This window comes from Daphnia pulex, chromosome 11, assembly GCF_021134715.1.
Source record: "Daphnia pulex isolate KAP4 chromosome 11, ASM2113471v1".
NCBI classification, from domain to species: domain Eukaryota; kingdom Metazoa; phylum Arthropoda; class Branchiopoda; order Diplostraca; family Daphniidae; genus Daphnia; species Daphnia pulex.
Window position 1 is genome coordinate 4,744,151 of NC_060027.1, and position 24,099 is coordinate 4,768,249.

The 24,099-nt window shown below is 40.6% G+C and overlaps 3 protein-coding genes and 1 long non-coding RNA gene across 5 annotated transcripts; 1 reads left to right on the forward strand and 3 right to left on the reverse strand.

Moving 5' to 3' along the window:
* Nucleotides 1–705: 705 nt before the first annotated feature.
* On the forward strand, nucleotides 706–3,704 carry LOC124206974 (transcription factor SPT20 homolog). 2 transcript variants are annotated; one of them, XM_046604202.1, is made up of 5 exons: nucleotides 706–1,985; nucleotides 2,069–2,494; nucleotides 2,582–2,836; nucleotides 2,926–3,240; nucleotides 3,348–3,704. In XM_046604202.1, the coding sequence occupies exons 1-5, from the start codon at nucleotides 1,614–1,616 to the stop codon at nucleotides 3,498–3,500; spliced, it is 1,521 nt and encodes a 506-aa protein (XP_046460158.1). In that variant the 5' UTR covers nucleotides 706–1,613; the 3' UTR covers nucleotides 3,501–3,704. The 2 variants fall into 2 exon arrangements, with proteins under 2 accessions (XP_046460158.1, XP_046460159.1); XM_046604203.1 differs by having other exon boundaries at nucleotides 1,512–1,985; nucleotides 3,351–3,704.
* Nucleotides 3,705–4,296: 592 nt separating this feature from the next.
* On the reverse strand, nucleotides 4,297–5,067 carry LOC124206975. The gene is made up of 3 exons (XR_006879707.1): nucleotides 4,950–5,067; nucleotides 4,728–4,876; nucleotides 4,297–4,649 (listed from the first exon to the last, which is right to left on the reverse strand). It is a non-coding gene; the product is annotated as an uncharacterized LOC124206975 (long non-coding RNA).
* Nucleotides 5,068–5,124: 57 nt separating this feature from the next.
* LOC124207648 (glutamate receptor 1-like) lies at nucleotides 5,125–6,477 on the reverse strand. Its single transcript, XM_046605219.1, has 6 exons — nucleotides 6,281–6,477; nucleotides 6,094–6,200; nucleotides 5,941–6,028; nucleotides 5,691–5,849; nucleotides 5,440–5,608; nucleotides 5,125–5,369 (listed from the first exon to the last, which is right to left on the reverse strand). Exons 1-6 carry the CDS (start codon nucleotides 6,413–6,415, stop codon nucleotides 5,125–5,127), a joined length of 903 nt encoding a protein of 300 aa, XP_046461175.1. The 5' UTR covers nucleotides 6,416–6,477.
* Nucleotides 6,478–9,889: 3,412 nt separating this feature from the next.
* Nucleotides 9,890–15,677, reverse strand: LOC124207094 (interferon-induced very large GTPase 1-like). Its single transcript, XM_046604383.1, has 4 exons — nucleotides 15,534–15,677; nucleotides 15,180–15,321; nucleotides 11,247–15,030; nucleotides 9,890–11,170 (listed from the first exon to the last, which is right to left on the reverse strand). The coding sequence occupies exons 2-4, from the start codon at nucleotides 15,276–15,278 to the stop codon at nucleotides 10,179–10,181; spliced, it is 4,875 nt and encodes a 1,624-aa protein (XP_046460339.1). The 5' UTR covers nucleotides 15,279–15,321; nucleotides 15,534–15,677; the 3' UTR covers nucleotides 9,890–10,178.
* Between the last annotated feature and the right edge of the window lie 8,422 nt (nucleotides 15,678–24,099).

The following is a 24,099-nucleotide window of genomic DNA, read 5'->3' on the forward strand; positions in this document are numbered from 1 at the left end:
ATAACTGGAACCGACAATATGTTACACGTTTAGATTTGCTAGTCACGATGGCAAAGTGGAAACGGCGCGTCTTTATATTTAAAAAAAGTGACGTACGCTGGCCCATCAGGTGAGTATACAGTCGCCATTATCAACGTCCGGGTGTGTGTTGCCCAGGTTCTCGGTCGTTTATTTTTGAAGTAGAACGCAGCCCTGACCGTTAGTCGGGAGTCTAATAGAACGAGAGCTATTGCACACACCACCACCACACTTGTTTCAATGGCTGCCACGCAGATGGGCCCTTTCGGGTCGTTCATATGTATACTATGTATACAGACGTATGCTGTGCAAAGACGGCAGTGTCAGGGGGTGCAGTGAACCGATGAATGACACACACTAAAAATATATCCAGTTAAAGATGAGAATAGATATCTATAAGTCTATAGCCACTAGCTCCGGATAACAGTGAGCATTTTGTCTCGTCTTTTTGTGTTAAGTGCGCGTGAGTCCATGTTTAAAGAACACACACATGCGCTTAAAGGTACTATATATCCTATATACTATAATATAAAGATAAAAATAAATAAATAAAAACAGTGACCGTCAAGCTTAGTTGATCACCTCATGACCCACTTCTTGAGTATTTGTCCGTTACGTCGTCGTCGTATATATTTTTCTTTTCTTTTCTTTTCCTCCCTGATACCATCCATCATAATGGAAGTCATCCGTGTTGCCGGTCACACATGCATGCTAGTTATTTGCTTGAAACAAAAGAAGGATGAAAAGAAGAAGAAAGAACTCCCCGGGTCCCTCGAATGTTACATCTAACAACCGTAATTGCCCCAGATGGAAGAAGTTAACCACCACCACATCTCTCGTCTCTCCCCACTGTCGCCGCTTGTTGCATCTTAAAATATTCAGCGTCGTGACCGTGACGGGGTCGGCTCACGACCTCTTGGAAAATTTCCACACGTACCATCCATCCATCCATCCATCCATCCATCGCTGTAATTGAAAAAAAAAAGAAAAATGTTATTTTATCCTTTAATGGCTAGGAAATACTTCGGCGCATTCTTCTTTTTTTCTTTTGATAGCTCCGCAATCTGCGCTATTATTATTTACGGTTGATACGAGACTACGACTCTTCACTTCGTGATGATATGTGAACATATAAAGCAAAACAAAAAAATAATAATAATATTATTTCTTGAATCACACGTCCGTATTAAGAAAAAGAACAAAAGACGTACAGTAGATTTTAAAAGAATATGCCTGACATTATCAGTCATAAAGGAGGAGTCGGTGGTGGGGTGGGTGGGTGTTGGATAAGTCGTGGCTGGCGTTTTGAATGAGGACAGGCGATAAGAGGTAGTCCCAACTGTTCCAGTACGTCCTGGAAAAAAGGGTGGCAAGTGGGAGGAGGGAGAATGAGCATAGAAGACCTGGAAAACCAACGGAGTTGCGTGTGCAGAGAGGGGAGCTGGTGGGGGTATGGACCTTCCAGGGCGAGTATATAAGGCCATAGACTTGGCCCAGTATCTTCAGTCGTCTTCATCACTCCAACGAATCAACCCGAAAGGGAAACAACACATTGCAACTACAAGCACCAGCCCCATTTCGAGATACATAGCAACATGAAGTTGTCGTTGGTCTCTGCGTTGTTCGTGGCCACAGCAGTGCTGTCCGTGTCGGCCGAACGGAACGAGAGGCAGCTCTTCTCCTCGTCACGATTCTCCTCTTCGGGACTCGTCTTCCCAGGGCCGCCGGCCACTCAAGCCCATCCACCCAAACAGCAGCTGCAACAACGGGCTGGCATCCAACAGAGACAAGCCGAACTTCCTGCTGGCGCTGGCAACCAACAGGCGTCGGAGAAATCCGATGCGTCCGGTTTCGTCCCGTCCAGCCGTCAACAACTGCCGCAAGCGCAACGTTTCCAACAGGGTCCCAACTTCGCCAACCGCCCAGGAAATGGCCCCAGGCCTCCGTTCGTCCCAGGAAGTCAACAGGTCAGTACTCAAGTGAAAATAACTTTTGGGGTTCATTTTTAAATTCAAATTGAAACATAAAATGAATTGATTGGAATCAACAGGAAAGAACTTTGCCGCCAGTCCCACTCTCGTTGATCGGCCAACAGCCGGAAGAGTTCATCGCTGCCGCCCAACAACGCCAACAATTGCAGCAGCAACAGCAGCAGCAACAGGCGCAACAGGCCAGACAGCAACAACCCCAGCAGCAGCCCCAGCAACGCCCTCAAATCAAACCCGAAGAAGAGAACGAGGAACTGCTCACTTCGGCCGAAATTCAGAGGGAATTTCCGGAAGAGTTCGTTCCACGCGCACCGGTTCGCCCACAACCTCAGCCTCAACCTCAACAAAGAGAGAACCCCGAGAAGCCGATCCGAATCCGACCCCGACCTCAGCAGGATGAACGGGCCGAGCCATCGATTCCTCAGCCAACTCAGCAGCGCCGACCCAACTACCCGTCCGACTACAAACCGCAAGGTCGCCCGCAACAGGTGGCTAATAATTTTGGCTTCAAAAGCTATTCGAATCAAAATATTAAATTTTAGAAATGACCTAATTTAATTTTCGTTTGATGACAGAATAACGGACTGGACGATGAGCGACGCCGGCCACAGCCAAACCAGGCCGCCGAAGCGGAAGACGAATTGCTCGATGAGGAAGAAGAGGTCAAGCCGGACAAATTGCAACTGCTGCTCCAAAAGACAGATTTCAGCTGCGTCGAAAGGAAGGATGGCTACTACGCTGACGAGGCCGTCGAATGTGAAATCTTCCACTACTGCCAAGATAAGACTCGCCACTCTTGGCTCTGCCCCGCAGGTGCCTCTTTCCATCAGGTATCGCCATCATCGCTAATATTCAGCGTCGAGAAACAAATTTAAGAACCAGTTATCTAGTTTTAACCGTTATTTTTTCATTTCGCCAGGTTCATCTCATCTGCATGCCCGTTGCCAAGGATAACATCTGCAAGAAGTCGTCGCAATTCCACTTTGTCAATGACTACTTGTACCAGCCGATGCAGGATGAGGACGGTAACAACAGCACTCTGTACGCTGATCGATACTACCCGGACGGCTACCTGCCAGGAGACGATATGGCCGATGTCGTTGAGCCCGAGAAACCCAATCTTCAATACAACAACCGACGCCAGCAAGCTCCTGCACAGAACAATAGGTCGCAGCAACGGTACAATCCCGACAGGCCCAACCGGGAACGCGTCCCCATCAACGAAAACCGAAGGGTATAAATATAATTCAATTATTTTCCGTCTTATGTAGCCAAACGACAGAATAATTAACGTGTTGGAATCGTTTGTTTAATTTCCCCCCTTACATTAAACGATAATAGCAGGGAATTGAGCCAAGACGCCCAGCGTTCCAGGCACCTTCCGCCGATGAGGATTCTGCTTACAACAAATCTCGTGGTGAGGATTCGCCGAATCGCCGCGTCGCTAGCCGCCCCCAAATGGAGGCAGCAGAAGATGAAGAAGAGGAACAGTAATTTATTAAATTTTTAAAAATTCAGTTATTGACATATTTGAGAAGAGAGTTTGTTTCGTTTCTGTTTTCCGTTTTTTTTTTGTGTTTCCTTGTTTTCCCATTGATCTGCTGCTTTGACCGCTAGTGTCACTCGTGTCCTACTAACCGAGAATGCGCGTATACTCAAATTTTTAAGGAAAGATTATTACACATGTGTTGCACGAAATTTATTTCAAGAATCAAGACAACAATTGGGTTATACAACCGGCTACAACGAGAGATTGAATATAAGCACTTTAAGAAATACGTGAGAGAAAAAATTCTGACTCCGAATTTCGTTAGTTAATTTTTTCTTTTGGTTTTTACCGAAATATTTGTCGGTGTTACTTAAAATTTTTCTGCCAAATATACCCACTTCAAGAACCCTGCCAACAACCAATAACCAATACCCCCAATAATTAATGTCAGCATGCATTTATTAAAGAGATATCTATGTAGATAGTATACCGAGTCTTAATACCTGTCTTCAACTAACAGACGACCTTTCCTGTTAAAGAATGAGCAGGAATTCTGCACCTAATCTCATTAAAAATAATAAGAAGAATAATTAAATAGTACAGAGAGTAAAATAGATATATGAGAGAAAAACAAATATTTGAGGATTCTTTCGCGCTGTGAGAAACCTTGCAAAGATTTCTACTCGGTTTTCTAAAAAGATACAAGCGTCTACAAAATTTAAAATGGACAAACGGTAAATTGAAAAAAATGAAAAAAAAAAAAAAATCCACCAAAAATTTCAAAATTTTTCTTCAATTGCATGTTTTAAATTTTCTCTTAAATTTCTAAAAATTCTATTAATCCTCTAGATTTTCGGCTTTTCAATTTTCCGGATAAGTGAATCACGGAAAAAAAATTGGCAACCCCTCAGTGAGAAATTTTGCGAGAAGAATCGCGCCCGAACAGGCGATTCATCATGAATTCGACCAAAAAGATGAGAATTGAACCGCTAATTCCAAATATCAATAGAATAAACGCGCTTGTCAAATTTTGTAGGCTAATTCGAGAGATTCCGTTTTTCTCCGCGTTTTTCTTCAATAAACATTTTGTCCCTTCAGGGTTGAATGTTTCCATCCACTTCCCCAATAAACCAGTTTCCTGCATCCTTAATATTCTAATAATGTAATGAAAACGCAAGTTATTTTATTATTCAACTGTAGCATACTGAACGTCAAAAAAATTTATTTCATACCCACGATTAGTGGTTTCTGTGTAGGGACTTTTCTTTGACAACAACCAATAAAGATGGCCCGCCATAAAAGTTTCTGAAGCAACAGTAAAATGGCATGATCCTGTCCGCTCTCGATCCATGGCAATAATTTTCTGGACGATCGGTTTTCCCTATTTGTCGAAACAGTAGTAATGAAACGAAATTCATTGTGACGAACACAACATTAATTCTCTGCGTACTTACGTGAATATAAACGTAATTTCCTGATCGAACTTTGTCAAGGCAAAATTCTGTTTTATTGCAACGAAGACTCGGATCTTCCCTCAGTGAATCACCAAGTTTTTTGTAAATACCAAAATCAGTTTGCTGTATGCCAAAAGAAAAAAACAAATTAACAATTAAAAAAAATACAAATTATTTAGGCAGATAAAGCGGAAAAACTTGCCAGCAGCTTTATATCTGCTCCATAATCTCTGTCGACTGTGATTTTTAGACCGGGCACTTTAGGAATATCGTAAACTGAATTGATTATGGGTTTAGTATTTGGTGACGTAATGAAAGCGATCAGCGTCGAACTGTAGGCTTGAACAAGAACGAAACAAGCCAGACACCAGGCAGCCGCTGCTATACGAAACGCTAGCTGTCTCTTCTCGCAATATGCACCTTACGATAGGATGTTCCAATTTCTCCTGTGATTTTTAATATTGTATTATGTGTCTAAACAGTTTCGCACCTTGAGAAAGAATGACGCAGACGACATAGTCGATTATTTGAATACTGCCACCGGAATTATTTTCTATTGGTTTTGATCCTATTCGCTTGTTGAGTGCGTTAATACATTTGCTCAGACCAATCAGACTTGCAATGACGGCCGGAACTGATAGAGCGATGCAGATCCACACCTGGAAAAATGACAAACAGTTACAATATTAATTGTATTGTACTGTATGTGAATTTTATAGTTTTTGTATGTATGTTTGATACTTCAGTACTCATCGGCTCAATCAATGCGCCAACATTAGCAGAAGAATTGGGGATGGGAATGAGGATACTAAATGGAGAAGACAACCACGGTGCGGAGTAATCTGCATATTTAAATCGGGTTGGAGATCCGACAATAGCACTGATGAACAAGTCAGCCTCCTGAAATTAAAAAGGTGTAACATGCTATAAAAGCTTTCATTTACAGCCAATGTAAACAATCATGTTCTGTATAAGGTTATATAGAAGTAACCCCTTGACGTAAGTAGCCTATTCCTCCACGTTTGTTGGGCAAGTCATCCACGTTTATACGAGGTTCAAGTATGGGAACGTAGGAGTATCTAAAAATTACAAGAGTTATCCATTGAAGATTTCATGGTTTAATGACATATTTTTTATGTTTTACGTGAAGTTGTAGCGATGTGAAAGCCAATCGAGTGCGAGAGGAAGAGGTCCCGCTAACTGGACGACATGACCAGTCGAGTTTCTTTTCAAGTCGAAAATTCCATCGAGCTTTTGTCCCATGGAAATGTTGAGAATATTATAAATATTATAAAACATTATTCTGGACTTTGATAAGAAAGATTATTTACTGGATTAGCAAGCAAGCGAAGGTGTTTTCCGTTGACTGGAAAAATAGATTTCGGTTGATCACGGCGCCATACGTCAGTGACTGGTTCCCCATAGCAGAAATCCACCAAGAGGATTATTAACCACGCCAGTTTCATCGTCAGAACCTTCTCAGAGCAGCTGTTTCTTATGGGATCTTGTTATAATATTATAACTTATATGCTTGACTTCTACACAAGAGAGAGAAATTTATTGTCATTTATCTTCGGATGCTGGATGCCTTTATTTTTCACAACTTAGTAATCAATTAGAAAATATACAGTAGCACAACTATTTTTTTAAAAACTCCCACACATATATTTACCTCTTTTAGCTATAATATGGGGACAACAGAGGATGTAATCTGAAGTTAAACGTGCATTTTAACTAATGAAATTATCAAACCTTATCAAACTGTACAGCTGAAAACATGAAAGCTGATACCAGCGACACCTCTTCAGGCTAGCCGAGACGATGGAAAAATGAGCAAACAAATATATATATATCCTAGGTACTAGTCGTGTTCCCGCGTTTGCTTGACAACCAAAATTTGTACCTGGCAGCGGATTACATATTGTTTGTCATATTTCTATCTGATTTTACTTCAAACTTCTATTTTTCGATCAGATTTGTCAGCTTCGTCCTTTATCAAAAAAACAAAACAACGGGAAACTTTGAAGGTTGAACAAGACTGCAACGGATATTTCATCTGAGAAAGTTATATGCTGTTTACCACAGTAAAAAAAATTCGGCATTCACACAGCTGCAGTAATTCGCATAGTTTTGCCTCTGCTCTCAACGATCTGAGTTCCTATTGGATATTCGTCGTTATCTATTCATGTGTTTTACTCTTCCCATTCTTCCACGGTTTTGCTCCTTTTGCTCAACAATTCCGCCGTGTAGCGTGGGGGTGGGACAGTACATTATGGACTTGAATCATTGAGTAATCTGGCAATGCTGCTATACAGTATGTACCCGTTTTTGTCGTGGAAAACTTCATGGCAACGAAAATTGTCGTGCGGAATGCAATCGGTTTCAAACAGTCACTCTATTGAGCTATTCCCCAGCTATTCCATCTCCCACCATTAAAAAAACAAAATCGCGGGGAAACATTGAAGGTTAAACAAATGTTCAATAGACATGCTATTGCTAACAGTCAAGTCATATGCGCCAGGCATCACACTGAATGCATATCTTTGGAAATTCTGCGTTTACCGCATAATTTTGGTTGGTTCGATTATTCTTAACGTAATTTAAGCTAGTATTGACAAAAAAAAAATAACAATGCGCACAAGGGATTTATTCTATAAATCGTGGGGCAATATAGTTATATTGACATGCGATATACAATACTAAATAGTTCGTAGCTCTACGACTGCGTGTGACGTAATTATCTTTATCGATATCAACTTTATGAGGTTGCCCAACTGCCTGACAAGAGGCAACAAAACGGTTAAGAAGATGTGTCTTCATTGACGATCAGACTGTCAGACGCCAGTGATTTCTGATTTGTTTGTCTGACTGATTTTAATTCAGATCTAATCAGATGCGGTTGCGCCGGATTTTCGGGGTCGAGCTATAAAACTTCTATATATAGTGAAGCGCGGAACAGCATATTAACGTGCAATATAGAATACTAAATCAAGCGTACTAATAGATCTTAAAATGTCTTTCTTATCAGTTAACTAAAAAATATTTGTCAGAAGTGGGATTTGAACCCACGCCTTCTATCGAAGACCAGAATTCCAATCACCAGGATTTATCCTAGTAAGCTTCCGCTTGAGTCTGGCGCCTTAGACCGCTCGGCCATCCTGACATATCTTGAACCCACCGGCCTGCTAATGTATCATAAGTCAACATATCTCGTGACAAGTTATGGAACCGATTTTCCATACGCATTTCTGTGTGATATCCTGTTGATATCCGCCCGTTCCCGCCTGGATTACATAATTCACAAACCATCACGTTGTAAATGGACTTCGATGGCCGATTGGTGAACGTGTTTCAGGGTATAACTACGTATTGTGTCATTCGTCGATGGAATAAGGTTTTCCAATCGTATTGTTGAAATTAAAATGAATTAAAGAAGAATAGAGCAGCGATACAATTTTAGGGTCGTACTCGAATATTTTTAGTCGATCCGCTTCCGGTTGGCCGTTAAAGAGTGGTTTCCGGCGGTAAATTTCAACAAAGATGAATCCGCACGACCAAATAATGTCGACTGGTCTGAGTTAGGTAGCCGTCACTTCCGGCGATCGATACCATAACACCATGCACCATCTGTGAAAGTCAACGACGTCACACCATTTCTTCGCACAAAATAAGCAAATTAAAAGAATATTAATTATCACCTACCAACGAAGTGAAGTTGAACTAGGATCATGTTAAAGTTGTAAATGTGAGCCAGGATAACGACGTAACACTGTAGAAATTATGTTCTTACTAGAATATTTTTGAAAGTTCATCCGCTTCCAATTGGCCGCCAAATTTGCCAAACTACAAAATACTGAAATAAGTCTTTCCCGCATTTGTGTGATGCCCCTTACTCTAATCATTCAAAACAAAAAACAAAAAAGGGAGGAAGAATTTTTTCTCTAAATCCAGATACCAAAGCAATTTTCTCAAACCAATCAAGTGAATCTTCGTGACAAAACAAAATGGGAGAGAGAAAGAACGCAATTATTTGAATTCAAAAAAGAAAATGGGAGACGCAAAAAATATTTAAAAGAAATACTTATTCCAAACGATGTTGGATAAAAGGGTGAAACCTACAGCGGTTCACTAGGGGAAAATTCAAACTTCTATATGCAAGCCGAAACGGAAAGGCGGAAACCTTCGGAGAAATGATTTGTGTGGTGTAGCAGACGATGGCCATAAAAATAAAACAAAACGTCGCTGTTTGTTTCGATTAACCGGTGTTAGTCGGTTAACCGATATTTCATCATAACTATTGTGAGTTATTTGCTAACCTGTTAAAAAACTCCTTTTAGCTTTTCACATGTAGATAGAGTAATGAGCACATTCATACACATACAAATAAAAAACCTGATTTTAACAGAGCTTAGCGCAGACACTTGAAAGAGCCGTCACAAAACGAAACATCTTGCTTCAAAAAAAAAAAATAATAATAATAATAATTGCTTTAATTTTTGAAAATGAATGAGGAGGGTTGCCCTTAGAACATCCTCCATCTATCTGAGCCTTGGTAAATGCTGCATTAAATACACTTAATGCAGGAGATTGAGGATGAGATGTAAAGTTTTCGTTTTCTAAAATCTATTTTTACAGCTAACCAGCAGGTGACTGGAGCCCTGGAGGGCGGAGGCTGCTCCCTCAACCGCATACAACAAAATATTTTATTCGAGTTAGTTCTCCCAATTCAAACAAAAATTACCTTTCTGACAATAATGCGCTAATCTCTGGAAAATCGGCGAAGTTTCATGAGATGCCCGATAAGATTCCCGATAAGTTTTGAAGCGTGGCATTAAATCATGTGGAAAGTAAACCCATCAAAAAATGTTGTTGTTTAAGAGTGAACCATTTTTACTTTTGTTTGAGTTATTTAATTAAATAAAGGAAGGCGAAAGGCCGAATTATAAAAGAAGAAAAGAGTGAATTTATTCTTAGTTATCTGTGTCACCATTCACAATGATCGCATCGATCACATCTTCCATGGTTACGAAATCAGAACTCAACTAAACAAAACAAAAAAAAACCAAACATCTAGCACACAGTACAGAAATCAAAAATTTCGTTTCCCCATCACAAGCAATCAATCCGAATTAATCATCACTATTCATTCCATGATTGAGTATACATTATCACGTTTCAATAGCATACGTATCATCAAGAAATTATAAATCGAATGGACTCGGTATCACCTCAGTTTTGTAGTTCTCTCGTGAGTTGATCCTTAACGGTGGCCAGATCGCGGAAAAAACTTGAAGGAATATCAGCGCAAGGTTTCACTTTGTACTTTTTGGCAAGGTCTTCATTGTGAGTAGCAAGAATATATTCTCGAACTGGTAACTCTTCGTTGATCCGAGGATTTTTCCATCCAGGGAAGACCTTGTCGAAGTTTCGGTATTTATGAATTTGCTGGTCGTTTTCGTGAATACGGAATGTGGCATCACATTCGTACGACTGACTGCACGTTTCAGAATACAATGTACGGCTTTTGCTGCAATGAATTCCGGCGACTCCTGCTGGTTGATGGATCGCATCATGTGGTCTGAGATTCGTGTCATGATCGGCAGTCTCGATGCATAAACTCCCACACATCCTACAACTTGCACCACAACGCGGAAGGGCCGCAGGATCATTCAAGGCCTTCATGTTTTTGACAACTTGCGGGTTCAGTTCCTTGGCGAAATCTTGCTGATTGTTGGGAGATTTTGTATCATTCAGAATTTGCATCAAACTGCTAAGACACATCTTTTGAAACTCCATCTTGCCTTCACTGTCACAGTCCTCATATTCCCCAGTGCAATCGATTAAAAATGCATAGGCTAGATGTTCACTCTGCAGGTAGCCGTTTAAAAACTCGTTCCGAAGTTCGTCAACAAACATCTGAGCCCTACCTTTTACTACGTTTGTAGCAAGGGCGGCGTTTGTGATCGCTTGCTTCAGATGATTTATAAAAGTTGGCCATTCTTCATCCACTCCGGGAACTTTTTGAGCAATAAGTTGCCCAAGCACCACATCGTACAAAGGTTTTGGTTTCTTAATAAACTCGAGCACCTCAGAAATTTTCTTCTTTTCCAGTAAATCAACCAGGTGGAGATCCAAATGCTTGTGCATGAATCTGGCGTCTTGCAACCATCGTTCGTTACGAATCCGGTTCGAAGTTTTCTTGACCATTTCTTTTTCAAAAGCTAAAAAAAAAAAGAGAATACAACAAAATTACAAGCCATAATACAATTAAATAACTACAACCATCAACAACATTACCAGAAATGACGACCGTCTCCAATGCGCTGGCCAAGGTTGCGGCAAACAGCTTAGTCTTGTCCACGCCCCTGGAAACCATCATGAAGTAATGGTGCAAATCCGCTTTGACTGTCCTCTGCTGCAGTTTGGCAAATACAGAATTTTCTTCTTCCCATCTTTTTTCGATTTGTTGCATCAGATCGATAATTAGAACTTGGCCGTAGGTATGCATCAGATGAACTTCAGAGTTTAAGGAAACATTGTGTTCAGTGATTGCTGCATCCACATCACAGATGGCATTTGAAATCACGCTATCATCGTAACGTAATTTTCCAGACACGATTCCATTGACTATCAAGCGAATTCTATCAAGACAAGAATCGATGACATTTTGGTGGCATTTCTTCCCCAACACCTTTGAATACAACATGTCGAAATATTTCTTCGTGTTCCACAAAAACGACGGATTGGAGTTGGAAGAAAGATCCTTTTCTTGGTAATTCTCACAATAAGCAAGGTCTGCAGTCGGGTTTATTTCAATCTGCCTTTTCTTGATCAAGTTACTGTTCTGATAAACCTTTACAATTTCAGCAGGGATATCTTTCGGGGGAAATTCTTGACGAGCCTCAATCAAAATGTTGTCAAATATATCTTCAAATATCTGATTTCTTTCGTCATTTTGGCCCGCTTGCATGTCCAATTTAAAGAGTTCGTTAATTCTCTGGCGCATCTTTTTCTTGTAACTTTCGACGTGGTGTTCGTAATTAAACAAAGTTATGAAACTCGTCCTCAAACTGAAGACCCAATTCCGGGCTTGATCTTTCTTGTTCATCTTCCAGAGTTCTTGAAATTGAAGACACCACTTTTCTCGGCCTTTTTCTGTCACAATCTCCTTCATTTCGCGGTCCAAACTTTGCTCAATTTCGGACATTTCTTCGCGTAATTTTGCTTCAAACGATGACATTCGACTTTCGTTGGTAATTTCGTTTTCTTTCCACTCCGACGTTGACCCAATCGTTCCACCTTTTTCTTCGATCATTAGCTTCGTGATACTGTCAAAGGAATCTTGATAGGCTTCAGCTAATTTTCTCTCAATCGTCTTGTACTCGAAATCCAATTTGTCAAAAGTGGTGCATTCAACAATAGAGGCAAAGTTGAAGGTGAAATCGGCCGAGCAGATGCATTTCCATACTTCTTTTATATAGCTTGAAAATTCGTCAATCGACTTACTTCTCCAGATGGTTCCATCCTCACGGCGATGAGTCACTCGTCGATGGATGTGCTCCCGGAACTCGACAAGAGCTTCACCGAAGGCTGGATCCGGAACGTCTCCAGGTGGCTCAAACTCTTTTTTCACGTTGCCGAGGATGCAGACGTCACTACCGGATGCGTTTGACGTGTCAAGATTGAAGCTCCTGAACGGACTGCTCTCCGACTTGAGGTGGGCCGAATTCCCGATCAACTTTTGCACTTGGCTAAAAGATTCATGGAGGGACGTTCCTAGAGTTTGAACGATGCTGTTCAACTTGTCCTTTTGGCTCGTGTCAATCCTGTTGTAAATGAAAAACATCCTGGAGCTCAGTCGGCCGCCATTCTCTTCGGCCAGTTTCGATCCTTGGTAGGCCATCAACACGACAGGAAGGATTTCTTTGATGGCAGCATCATTTTCACCTGGAGTGACGACAATTGTAGCGTCCGCCAGTAAAATACTAAGTGTAGCCATCTGATTGTCGCGTTTTTCGCTGCCTGGAAGACTGTGATGTTCGGGGGATCGAGTTCCCTCCGTGTCCAGCAATAAAATGAAGTCATATTCGGAACGGCCCTCGACTGCCAGCAGCTGCATGTTGACTCCCCGGGTGCACTGTCCGACACTCGTTCTCATGTGAACACCAAACATCGTGTTGAGCAACGTCGACTTGCCACTGCTCTGGACGCCCATGACGGACAGGACAAAGATGCGCTCCCGTTTCAAGTTTCCAACCAGCATTTTGAGTTCACGCAAAACTTCATTCACCCAATCAAGATGGATCATGTTGGAGTCGCCATCAAGAAGCTCCAGACAGAATCCATCGAGTAAGTGCTGAGCGGCCAGACGAGGAATGTTCTTGATTGTCGCTGACCGGCTTGCTGGTTCCATGGCGGTGTACAAATGACTCAGTTCTCTCCACAGGTGTTCGATGTTCAGTACGCTCTCGATCAGTTCACTTTTAGCCGAATCAAGTTCATCTTGCGCTGATTTCAATTCTCCTTTTCTAATTTCATCGTTGCTAAGCTTCGGGCTGTTTGATTGCTTTTCGACATACGATGAGTACATGTCTTTAACCTTCAGCAATAGAGGCTCAAGTTCTACTTTACCACGTTCGGCTAGAACTTTTTCGAGTACACGGATAGACAGAACACGAGAACTTGAATCTTCGTCTGCTAACAGATTGAGAAAGAGCTGAAGTAATGGATGTTTTTGAACATCGCGGGCATCAGCTCGGCGCAATTCTTTACATTTCTTGATCTCTGCTTCTTCTTCTTGAAACTTTTCTTCGTTCAGGCGTTGCTCCAGTTTAGCTTGCTCGTGTTTTGCCTGCTGCTTATAGTTCTTCTGTAAAAGGAAATTGTTTTTCTTTATTTCTCCCAAGTTCACAGCTGATTCAGCGATTTTCCGTTCGATTTCTGTCGGTGCCACGCACTCCAGCGCGCTGAATCCATCGTCCAACAAAATAGGAATTTGGTACAAACTCAGTCGTTCTTTAGAATAAGACTGGGACTGTGTTTCAACATTTTCCATTGCCATATTGACCACTTTTCTGATCATGGTAAGAGTTTTTCCAGCGAGCTTTCCGTTGATGTGAAACTGCTGGAAACCGCCTAGCTCCGTCTTTTTGCAGAAAGTTCCTCCTAACGAAGGTTTCCAAACACAGACAAATGGAAAGGCTAATGTCATATCTGACGAACTGCCGCTGGTCGATGTTTCTTCTTCTTTCTTGAGAAACGTCGGGCAGAAACTCTCCTCTTCGACAGTAGAATCTTCGATTAATAAACAGTCAGCGAAGTGGTTCAGGAACGGCCACAACGATTTGAAATCCCCAATAACGTGGAGTACCAAAACCTGCTGACCTTTTTCCCGTCCAGGTCCACTCGGTAATACAAAACCATTTCCCATTTCAGCTATGGACATGTTTGATAAGTTACAGTCATTTGATAAATCATGGGAATGGACGCTCTCAACATGAAAGAGGTTCTTGAGGATCTCAGTAGTTTCACTCTCTTTCCGTTGGCGGCAGGAGATCACAGCAACACGCATCAGTGTCTTGTCTTCTCCTAAACGGATCCCGTCAGGCAAGGTAATGTGCCTCAATAGGCTTAAATAGTGCTTCTTGGAGTCCGGTAGAAATAAGGGAATAGCGATTCTCCGCTCAAGAAGTAGACGAAAAATCTCTGCGGTTCCAGCTGCATCAAATTCGTTGATAAGCTGAAGTAAGGTCTCGTACATGTTGCTCGTTACTTCCTTATTTGAGACAAACGGGTAACTGCCAGCGCCACCAATTTCTCTCGAGGTTAGGAGATCGTCGAACTCGAAGCAATCGTCGGCCGTGACGCTATGTTTACCGGTTCCTATCTTGGAATGAAACGGCAGGCGCAGACGATGGCGCAAACAGGTCATTAGACTTAAAATCTTTTCTTCTGATTTGTCTAGGATTGTGTTCAATGGCCTGTCCACCAGTAACACAGCATGGATTTTCTTCATCTTGCCAACGGACAGAAACATTTGTTGCACCTGCTGGTTCTTCTGCTCACTAATGTTTCTTATTTGCTGCAAAAGTGTAAAACAACGATATTATATTTTAAAGTTTAAACTGATGAATTATATATTTTAAAAAATTATTTTGAATATATTGATTAGGCCTAAATTGCATGGACATTATAAAAACATTCTAAATGAAATAATTTGATAATTATTACCTCAAATTTGTTTTGAGGTGCAACCTGTTCAATTTCTTGATCAAGAAATGAAGACGAGAACTTCCTCTTTCTCTCCAGAAACTTTTCATTTTCATCCATTTTATTTTAATTCACGTTGTGATAACAATCCAAACAGTAGAACCTATTATTATGGACCCAAAAGAAATTTTTTTTTCAGTCAACATAAGTTTAACAGAGAACCACATAAAACACTTATTCTAATAAATATTTAGCTTTTCTGTGTTCATCATGTCTTACTATTTCTATCCCTATGAACAAATAGACTTTATATTGCCTCTAGATCGACAGATATTTGAATAAAACTAAGAAATAATTGTGTAAGTTTATAATTACCTTACGAAGATATGATATCAGTGTGCCAAAGTTCTGCCAAGTGCCAACAACCAAAACAAAACCAGACCGACCAGACAAGACACCACAAGACTTTCGAGAAACGTTCAAACTACGTCACTACGATTCTTTATGGAATCCCAAAACCGCCACTTTTTCAATATAATAATGATTTTCAAAATATCATTATATAAAACAGAAAAGAATATATAAAAAACAAATTCAACTGAAAAAAGTTTTATATAAAAACCAAAAAGAGTGTAATATAAAAAACAAAAAGTTGATATAAAAAGCAAAAAAAAGTCAATATAAAACCCCCAAAAAGTTCAGTGTATAATCCAAAAAAAGTTCAATATAAAAACGGCAGCCACCTAGCGGTCAAAATAATTACTTCATGCCACATCTCCACCCCCTTTATAGCCAGTTTGAATCCAGTAGTATACAAACGGGGATTTAATCACATAATTAAAAAACGAGCAAGCGCTTAAATAACGCTACTTAATGCAAATCGCTCTAAATTAACTTTTTGTATTTAATCCAAAGGAAAACGACTGCGCTGACTGGTTAGACGAGTAATGCGAGCCCTTTCGCTATTTCCGCTAGTCCTTTCGCTGTTTTCGGCGGATCATTATATACGTGAAAAATAATTCATTCAAATGTTTCACGCTAGATCTAGCGCTATCGAAGCGATCGTGGGACTAGCTATGTGTTTGCGATAAACTTGCGCGTGATGCGCTATATTTAGCACAATTTATTTTATTGCATTATTTAGGAAACCCGCAAGCGTTTCGTTAATTTTAATAAAAAGTTACGAAAGGGAAAACGATTACGGCAAATGGACGAGACGGGACGAGAAGCGCGCGCCCGTACATCATATTAGCGCTTGTATTAGCTTTGTTGAAATAACTAGCAAAAATAAATATTTAGCGCGAAAAATAATGAAGTCAATATATTTTGCGCTAGATCTGCGCTAAATATTTATTTCAGCAAATTATATGAGCGCTTCTTAATTTATGTAATGAACTTAATCCGGCTATTTAGCGCATTGAGCGCAAGTTAATCTTAAGTTTATCATAAGCGAGTTTACGATTTCGCAGCGCTAAAACTATGACATTTTTTGCGCAGCGAAACAGCCTTAAACAGCGGACGGACGACGATAAGCGCTAGGACAAGCAAAATTACTCGTGATAAGCGCTGAAATAATGGAGCCAGTCGCGCAATGGTTTTCTTTTCCTGAACCATTTAGTTAAATTAACGAAGCGCTTACGCGTTCCATAAAATGCTACGATGGAATGAATTGCGCTAAATAATTTAGCGCATTGCGCGCAAGTAAATCGCAAATACATCACTAGCGCCATGCGCGTTTATTTAGCGCTAGATGTAGAGTGAAAATGTGTTTTAATTTTTTTTCGCATAATGAGCCGCTGAAAACAGCGGACGGACAACAACGCTAACCCAGCTTGAAGGACCAGCGATAAGCGCTCAAATTATTTAAGCGCAAGCCTATACGCCTAGCGCCGTTTTTTAATTAAAGATTAAATAAAATGCTCAAAATTTAGCATGTCGCGCGCAAGATGCGTATTATTTACAAAACGCGCATAACCCGTGCGCAGCGAGTCGCCTTATTAAACAGCGGACGGGCGACGATAAGCGCTACGACAAGCAAACTGACTCATGATAAGCGCTGAAATAATGGACGGGCACGTGCTACTCGTCCGGTCGCGCAATGGTTTTCTTTTCCGAAACCATTTACTTTAATTAACCAAGCGCTTGCGCGTTTCGTAAAAAAAATGAGATGCAATGAATTGCGCTAAATATATATTTAGCGCATCGCGTGTTAGTTTATCGCAAACAAATTGCCAGGACACGCGCGCTTAGATATAGCGCTAGATCTAGCGCAAAACATTTGAATGGATTATTTTTCGCTTATAATGAGCCGTCGAAAACAGCGGACGGGCGACAGCGCTAAAACAGCGGACGGACCAGCGATAACCGCTGGAAAAAACAGACGGGCTCGCGTTACTCCTCTGACCAGTCGCCGCAGTCAGCCGCAGTCGTTTTCCTTCGCATTAAATTTAAAAAATAATAATTTAAAGCGATGCGCATTAAGTAGCGTTATTTAAGCGCTTACTCGTTTTTTAATTATGTGATTAAATAAAATGCTCAAATATGCGCTTATCGCGCAAGAATCCCCGTTTGTACTACTGGATTCAAACTGGCTATAAAGGGGGTGGAGATGTGGCATGAAGTAATTATTTTGACCGCTAGGTGGCTGCCGTTTTTATATTGAACTTTTTTTGGATTATAGCCTACACTGAACTTTTTGGGGGTTTTATATTGACTTTTTTTTGCTTTTTATATCAACTTTTTGTTTTTTATATTACACTCTTTTTGGTTTTTATATAATACTTTTTTCAGTTTTTATATTCTTTTCTGTTTTATCTATTGATATTTAAAAAAAAAAATGTATATTGAAAAAGTGGCGGTTTTGGGCTTCCATATCTTGACGATTTTAACACCCAACCCCCACCCCAAGGGTATATCAGTATTTACTGTCAAAATGGGTGTGAGACTGAGAGCAAAAAGGAATGCATCCCGTTTTTTACGAAGGGGTTCTTCAATATAAACTGTAGTATGAAAAACGTAGATTAAAGATAATACCTTTTTTTTATTTAAAAAATGACTTGCAAATATCCTTCTTGTAATTAGTCTAAAAAAGTATCTGTCAGAAGTGGGATTTGAACCCACGCCTTCTATCGAAGACCAGAATTCCATTTGCCGGATTTAATCCAGTAAGCTTGCGCTTGAGTCTGGCGCCTTAGACCGCTCGGCCATCCTGACATGGTGGTCGGAATCGGTTTGCTAATATATGACAAGCTATTTTTTTTAAATGTAGATTTCAATCTAATAATTTTTAATTCGATTGCTGAGACGCTAATAGACTAAAAATCAAAACATTAAAATTATTCGTGTATGAAAAAAGAAAGGTGGATATTGTATATGCTGGATGAGTATCAGAGTGCAATATTGATTATTCATTCCCTTATGTTGATACGGAAAGTTCGGCTAAGATAAATATTAACGATATTCAATCCTATTTAATATATATATAAACATGTGCCTTCTTATATAATATATATTATTGCCGTCAAAAGTGCATTAACTTGTTAACTAGCGGGCATATTGCGTTTATTTATGAGCACCTGCGAAACTATGAAAATTTTATTGCACCAATCGATGGACTACTCCGTTGTAGACATTGTTCATTTTTCTATATTTACATATCTTGAATAAGTTGATAGAAGCAACAGTAAAAAGGCAAATTATGTCAGATCAACCTAAAAGCCCCCCGTATCCGTGACAAGCCAATAACATACTGGCATATGACAACTGGCACATAATTTGCATTTTTTCCTTTTACTGCTATTAAATTATACCATAGATGACTTTAGATAAATGAAAAATGTGCACTTAACACTAGTACATGAGTTGGTGTGATTGTGTTTACATATTTGTAGGTAAGCATTGATAGTTGCCGCATGCACATTTATTATCTAGCTTATGCAAATTCCTTACCGGATTGCTATAAACATAAAGATTTTCATTTGGTTAGTTTACCCATCAGTGCGTGTCGCGTTTCTATCCGGATATTGGTCACACTCATAGTATTGTATTGTATTGTATTGTAATATTTATATAGCGCACTATCCATAATGAAAGATCTAATGACGCTCATAAGTATAGACACACAATTTAACAAATTTATCAGCGGGGAAAAGCCAGAGAAAATAAGTGAGTCTTTAGACGAGACTTGAATAGTCGCTGGTTAGTCTCAGATCTCACTGAAAGAGGGAGCGCATTCCAAATGGACGGGGCAGCACATGTAAAGGACCTCCCCCCATACTTCGCAAGTCGAAAAGGTGGGGATACAATGGTACGGGAATTATCAGACCTAAGATCACGTGTGGGCTTGTACAATTTGACCAAATCAGACAGATAAACTGGGGCAGAATCATTCAGGCAACGAAACGTCAAAACCGCCGTCTTGAAAACAACCCGCTGCTCGACCGGCAGCCAATGAAGGTTCTTGATATGATCAGAAACTCGATCATATCTACCCGCACCGACAACTAGCCTAGCAGCAGCGTTCTGAACGCGCTGCAGTTTCACCATCAGAGTTTTCGGGAGGCCAAACAAAAGAGAATTTGCATAATCAAGTCTACTAAGCACAAGAGCATGAACTAAGGACTTGGCCGATTTTGTATCAAGGTACTTCCTTATCCGACCAATAAGGGTGAGATGGAAGAAAGCACATTTACAAATGCCATTTACATGAGGGACCATTGTGAGTTCACTATCAAAAGTTACACCCAAATTGCGAGCTTGATTAGAAGGGGGAAGAACAGAGTCACCAACAACAAGTGGAGATAGTACAATGGCCGAGGCTTTACGTGGTGGAATGGTATAAAGTAGCAGACTCTTTCCGAAGTTAAGCTTCACCCGATTGGCGGTAAACCAGTCCTCGATATCCGCCGAACAGGCGGAGAGAGATCCAAGAGCCATAGTCTGATGATGAGAATCAAGGTGGAAGTGGACGTACCCTTGGGTGTCGTCAGAAAACTGCTTGAGTTTAACCCCGTGGACAGCAGCAATGGCGGGAACCGGACTGGTGTAGATGTTAAAAAGACATGGACCCAGAACAGATCCTTGCGGAACGCCAAACGGAAGAGGTACCGGGAATGATGTAACTCCAAGCGCCTTCACCGATTGGGTTCTGCCAAAGAGGTAGGACCGGAACCAGTTTAAGGCAGATCCAGAGACACCGAAAGCTGTAGCCATCCTCTCAATCAGAATACGGTGGTCAACCGTGTCGAATGCGGCGCTGAGATCCAAGAGGAGGAGCGCACTACCCAAACCAGCATCCCCAGCAACGAGTAGGTCGTTCTGGATGGAAAGCAGGGAAGTCTCAGTCGAGTAGTTCATCCGATACGCAGATTGACTAGGAGACAGCAGATTGAATTCCGCGACATGCGATGAGAGGCGAAAAAGAACTACACGTTCAATAAGCTTCGAGAGGAATGAAAGGCCAGACACCGGGCGGTAGCTGGCCATATCTTGGGGATCCAGTGACGGTTTCTTAAGAAGAGGCGTGATGACAGCATGCTTCAGCGAATCAGGAAACCGACCAGATGCCAGCGAAGAGTTTACAATTCTCGTTATTGGAGCGGCCAAGGTACTTACAAACTTCTTTAGCAAAGGAGTAGGAAATGGGTCCAGGCAGCAGGACTTTGCAGGTGAAGACAGAATGAGATTTATCACAAACTCAGCTGTTACCGGCAATAGCCTATCCAAACAACAACTTTCGCCATAGAGCGAAAGGAAGGACTCCTCTTCAACGGCACTGTCAGAATTCCTAGATTTGGCCAAAGAGTCAAGGGATGAGCGGATATCCGCTATCTTGGTGGAGAAATAGACACTGAACTCCTCCGCAACACGGAGGAGTTCCGTGAGAGGGTCCCGTAATCCTGATGTCCCTCACATTCTGATAGAAATCGGATGATTTCTATCATCATCATCATCATTTCTATCATATTTCTATTTATACATCTCTGGGACATGTTAATAGCAGCAACAGGAAAAATGCAAATTATGTCAAATTTCGCATTTTGCGTTCTTTTATTGGTATAACTACCGGGTGCGCAGTAGGCATGTTTTTGTTTGAGGAAGGTCACGCACAAGCACTTACCATCGAATGTCCTTGCACATGCATCTATATTGAAACTTTAAAAAAATTGCCCTTTAACGAATTGTTTTGAAAAAACTAATCATCGTCAGAGTAATAGAGGAGGGGTCAAACATTTTTAATTAGTATTTCTGTTCTGATAAAAAAATCTTAAACTATTTCACAAATTCAACATGGAAAACTTAATGGAGTTGGAGATAAATCCAGAATTGGAGGTGGAGACTAATGATTAATGAAGTTCCCAAAAACTCGTACTTTTGTCAGAAGTAAGTAGGCCAACTATTCATCAACTGTGAATGAAATAATTCATACTTTTTTCTTTCCCAAGATGTGGATTCCTTCACCATCCGTGGAGCATGTACTATGCCCTATGTAAAAATGCTAACAAAACATCTGGTAAGTGAAAAAATTACATAATATTTTCCTTACTACAATGCAATTATTTACCTGCATGAAGCTGTTCCCGAAGATGATGTTTCTCTGAAACTGGATGAAGAAAAGCAGGAGGAAGGGGATGAGGAGTCAAATGATGATGATGGTAAAAAACTTTAAGCCTGAATGAATAAGAAAAAATTTACTGAATTAATTATTTTAGTGAGTAGCGAGTCCAGCTCCAGCTCAGCTGAAAAGCAGCAAGTAAAGCGCAAGAACTCATTGCAAAGACTTGAGGAGGCAAAACGCTTCAAGAAAATGGAAAAGAGAGGCCTGCCTACTGTTGATTCAGATGACGACCTTGGAGACATGACTGATTCGTTTTCGTCCGAGATGCTCTACCTACGACTCAGACGACTCAGACGACTGGAGTGACTTCGAGGACAAAAATCCATCAAGCTCTTCGGAAATCGAAGATTGAACGATTTTGAAATTTAATTTTGTCCACATTCCCCCCTGATATGATTTTCATTTTGCAAATTCTCTAATGTTTGTCTTGTTTTGGCGGTTTTCTTGGGGGCTATTTTGGGGGCTATTTTGGGGTTTCTCTTGTGGAAAATGCTTTTTTCTTGTTTTGGGGGGGTTTGTCTTGGGGAATAAATGCTTTTTCTCTCAATCTTCTTTTTTAATTTAAAGTGCTTCTTGAACCAATCTTCCACCCGAGGTTCCATCGTCGAATTCTTGGCGGGGGTTTCTTGCTCAAAATCCCATCCGGCACGCCCAATTACTACTCAAGATATTTCCACCAAATTCCCTAATCTTTGGGAAAATCAGAGATGATTGTGATTGAAGTGAGCTCATATAAATTATTAAATAAAAGGACTCACCTAAAATAAAGACCATGGGCATTCTCAAGAATCACTTCTACAACCCTGGGTGAGACTTGTAAAGACTAATTAGTACAAAGAAGGAGTCAAATAAGGGTAGGGAGAAAAAAATGAGGGGTTCTCACTTTTCAGCAACGTGCCATCTAGGCAAGAAAATGGAGGACGATACGGTGTTCTGATACGGACGGTGTGCGTACTTTCAAGCTGCGTTGCCTGCGTATAAATCCATTATGGAAATAAATTAATTTGGCAATGCCGCCGTATTTTTTTTTTCTGTTTCTATCCCAACCCACTCACCACCTTATCGGCAACTATAAATTAGTGGGTGGTCATGGACCACCCAGGACCCCTGGACCCCTGAACGCCAGTCCTAGACCACTCGTCCAGCGCCCAGCGGCGCTTAATCCGCGTTATCTCCTTCCGTCAGTTAGTGCTAGTACTATCCAAGTACAAGTAGTATGAAAAAGGAAGAAAACTTATACTCTGTTTGTTTTATTGTTCTGCATATTCTTCCACATTGGATATCATTGAGGATTAGATAGATGTTGATTATTTAAATTGCGCTTCTTAATTTTTAATGACTAACAAAACCGTCTTGAAATTTTTTCACACACTGCCGTAATTATCTTGATCCCTCATCAAAATTTCAGCACTTGACCTATTCATTTGGGAAGTGATTAATTAAATTATATTTTCTGAATTACAGCAGGAGTTAGTCAAGCAGCACGCTTTACGACAAGATGTTGAACATCAAACAACTGTGTCGTTTCTGGGTGCATCGGGGATTTCTAACGAGATTGTCATCTTACAGCCTGGATCGTCTTCGGATGCCGGATTGGAAGGACAAGCTTAAATTTACCAGGCCATGGAAGAGTGACAAATTGGTTAGATATTTCCCATCTGTTGTGCATAATTTTCTTGTTCCATTTGAGTTTCAAATCTGTGTTGACAGTAATCTATTTATGAATTCATTATCCTGACTGTTCCAACTCTGAAATCACCTTACGCGTAAGCACGACAAATATATTATTAAGTGTAGATAGTTTATTTCTCGGGTATAATCGTAACACGGAATAATTAATGCAGACTTTGTTATTTTGTTACACGTGTCAGCCATTAACCAGTTTTTGATTTCTCAAAGGGGTTCTGCTGTGTTGCCTTTTCTTTTGTTGCAATAAATTAGATCATGACTGTTTTATTAATAGTCTACAGTGAATTCATCACTCACTGTGTCAACTGTGCTGTCAACAGTTTAGTTAAACAAGTTAATTAAGTAGTAGAAAACACTTAATTTTCAAGAGTTAATGCGATGATCATCAAGACGTTTTTGAAATCGAGAGCGGCATCAATCTTGTCCATTACGTACAGTTGTGTCGGCTTGTAATAGTGAAGAGCAAAGACGAGGGCCAGTAAAGAGAGAGTTTTCTCGTCTCTAGATAGATGGGAAATATTCTTCCACGTCTTTTTCGGTGGTCTCACGCTAAAAACGATGCCCTCACTGAACGGATCAAGCGAATCGACGAATTCCAGCTCAGCATCACCTCCCAGCGTAATCATTTGGTAGAAC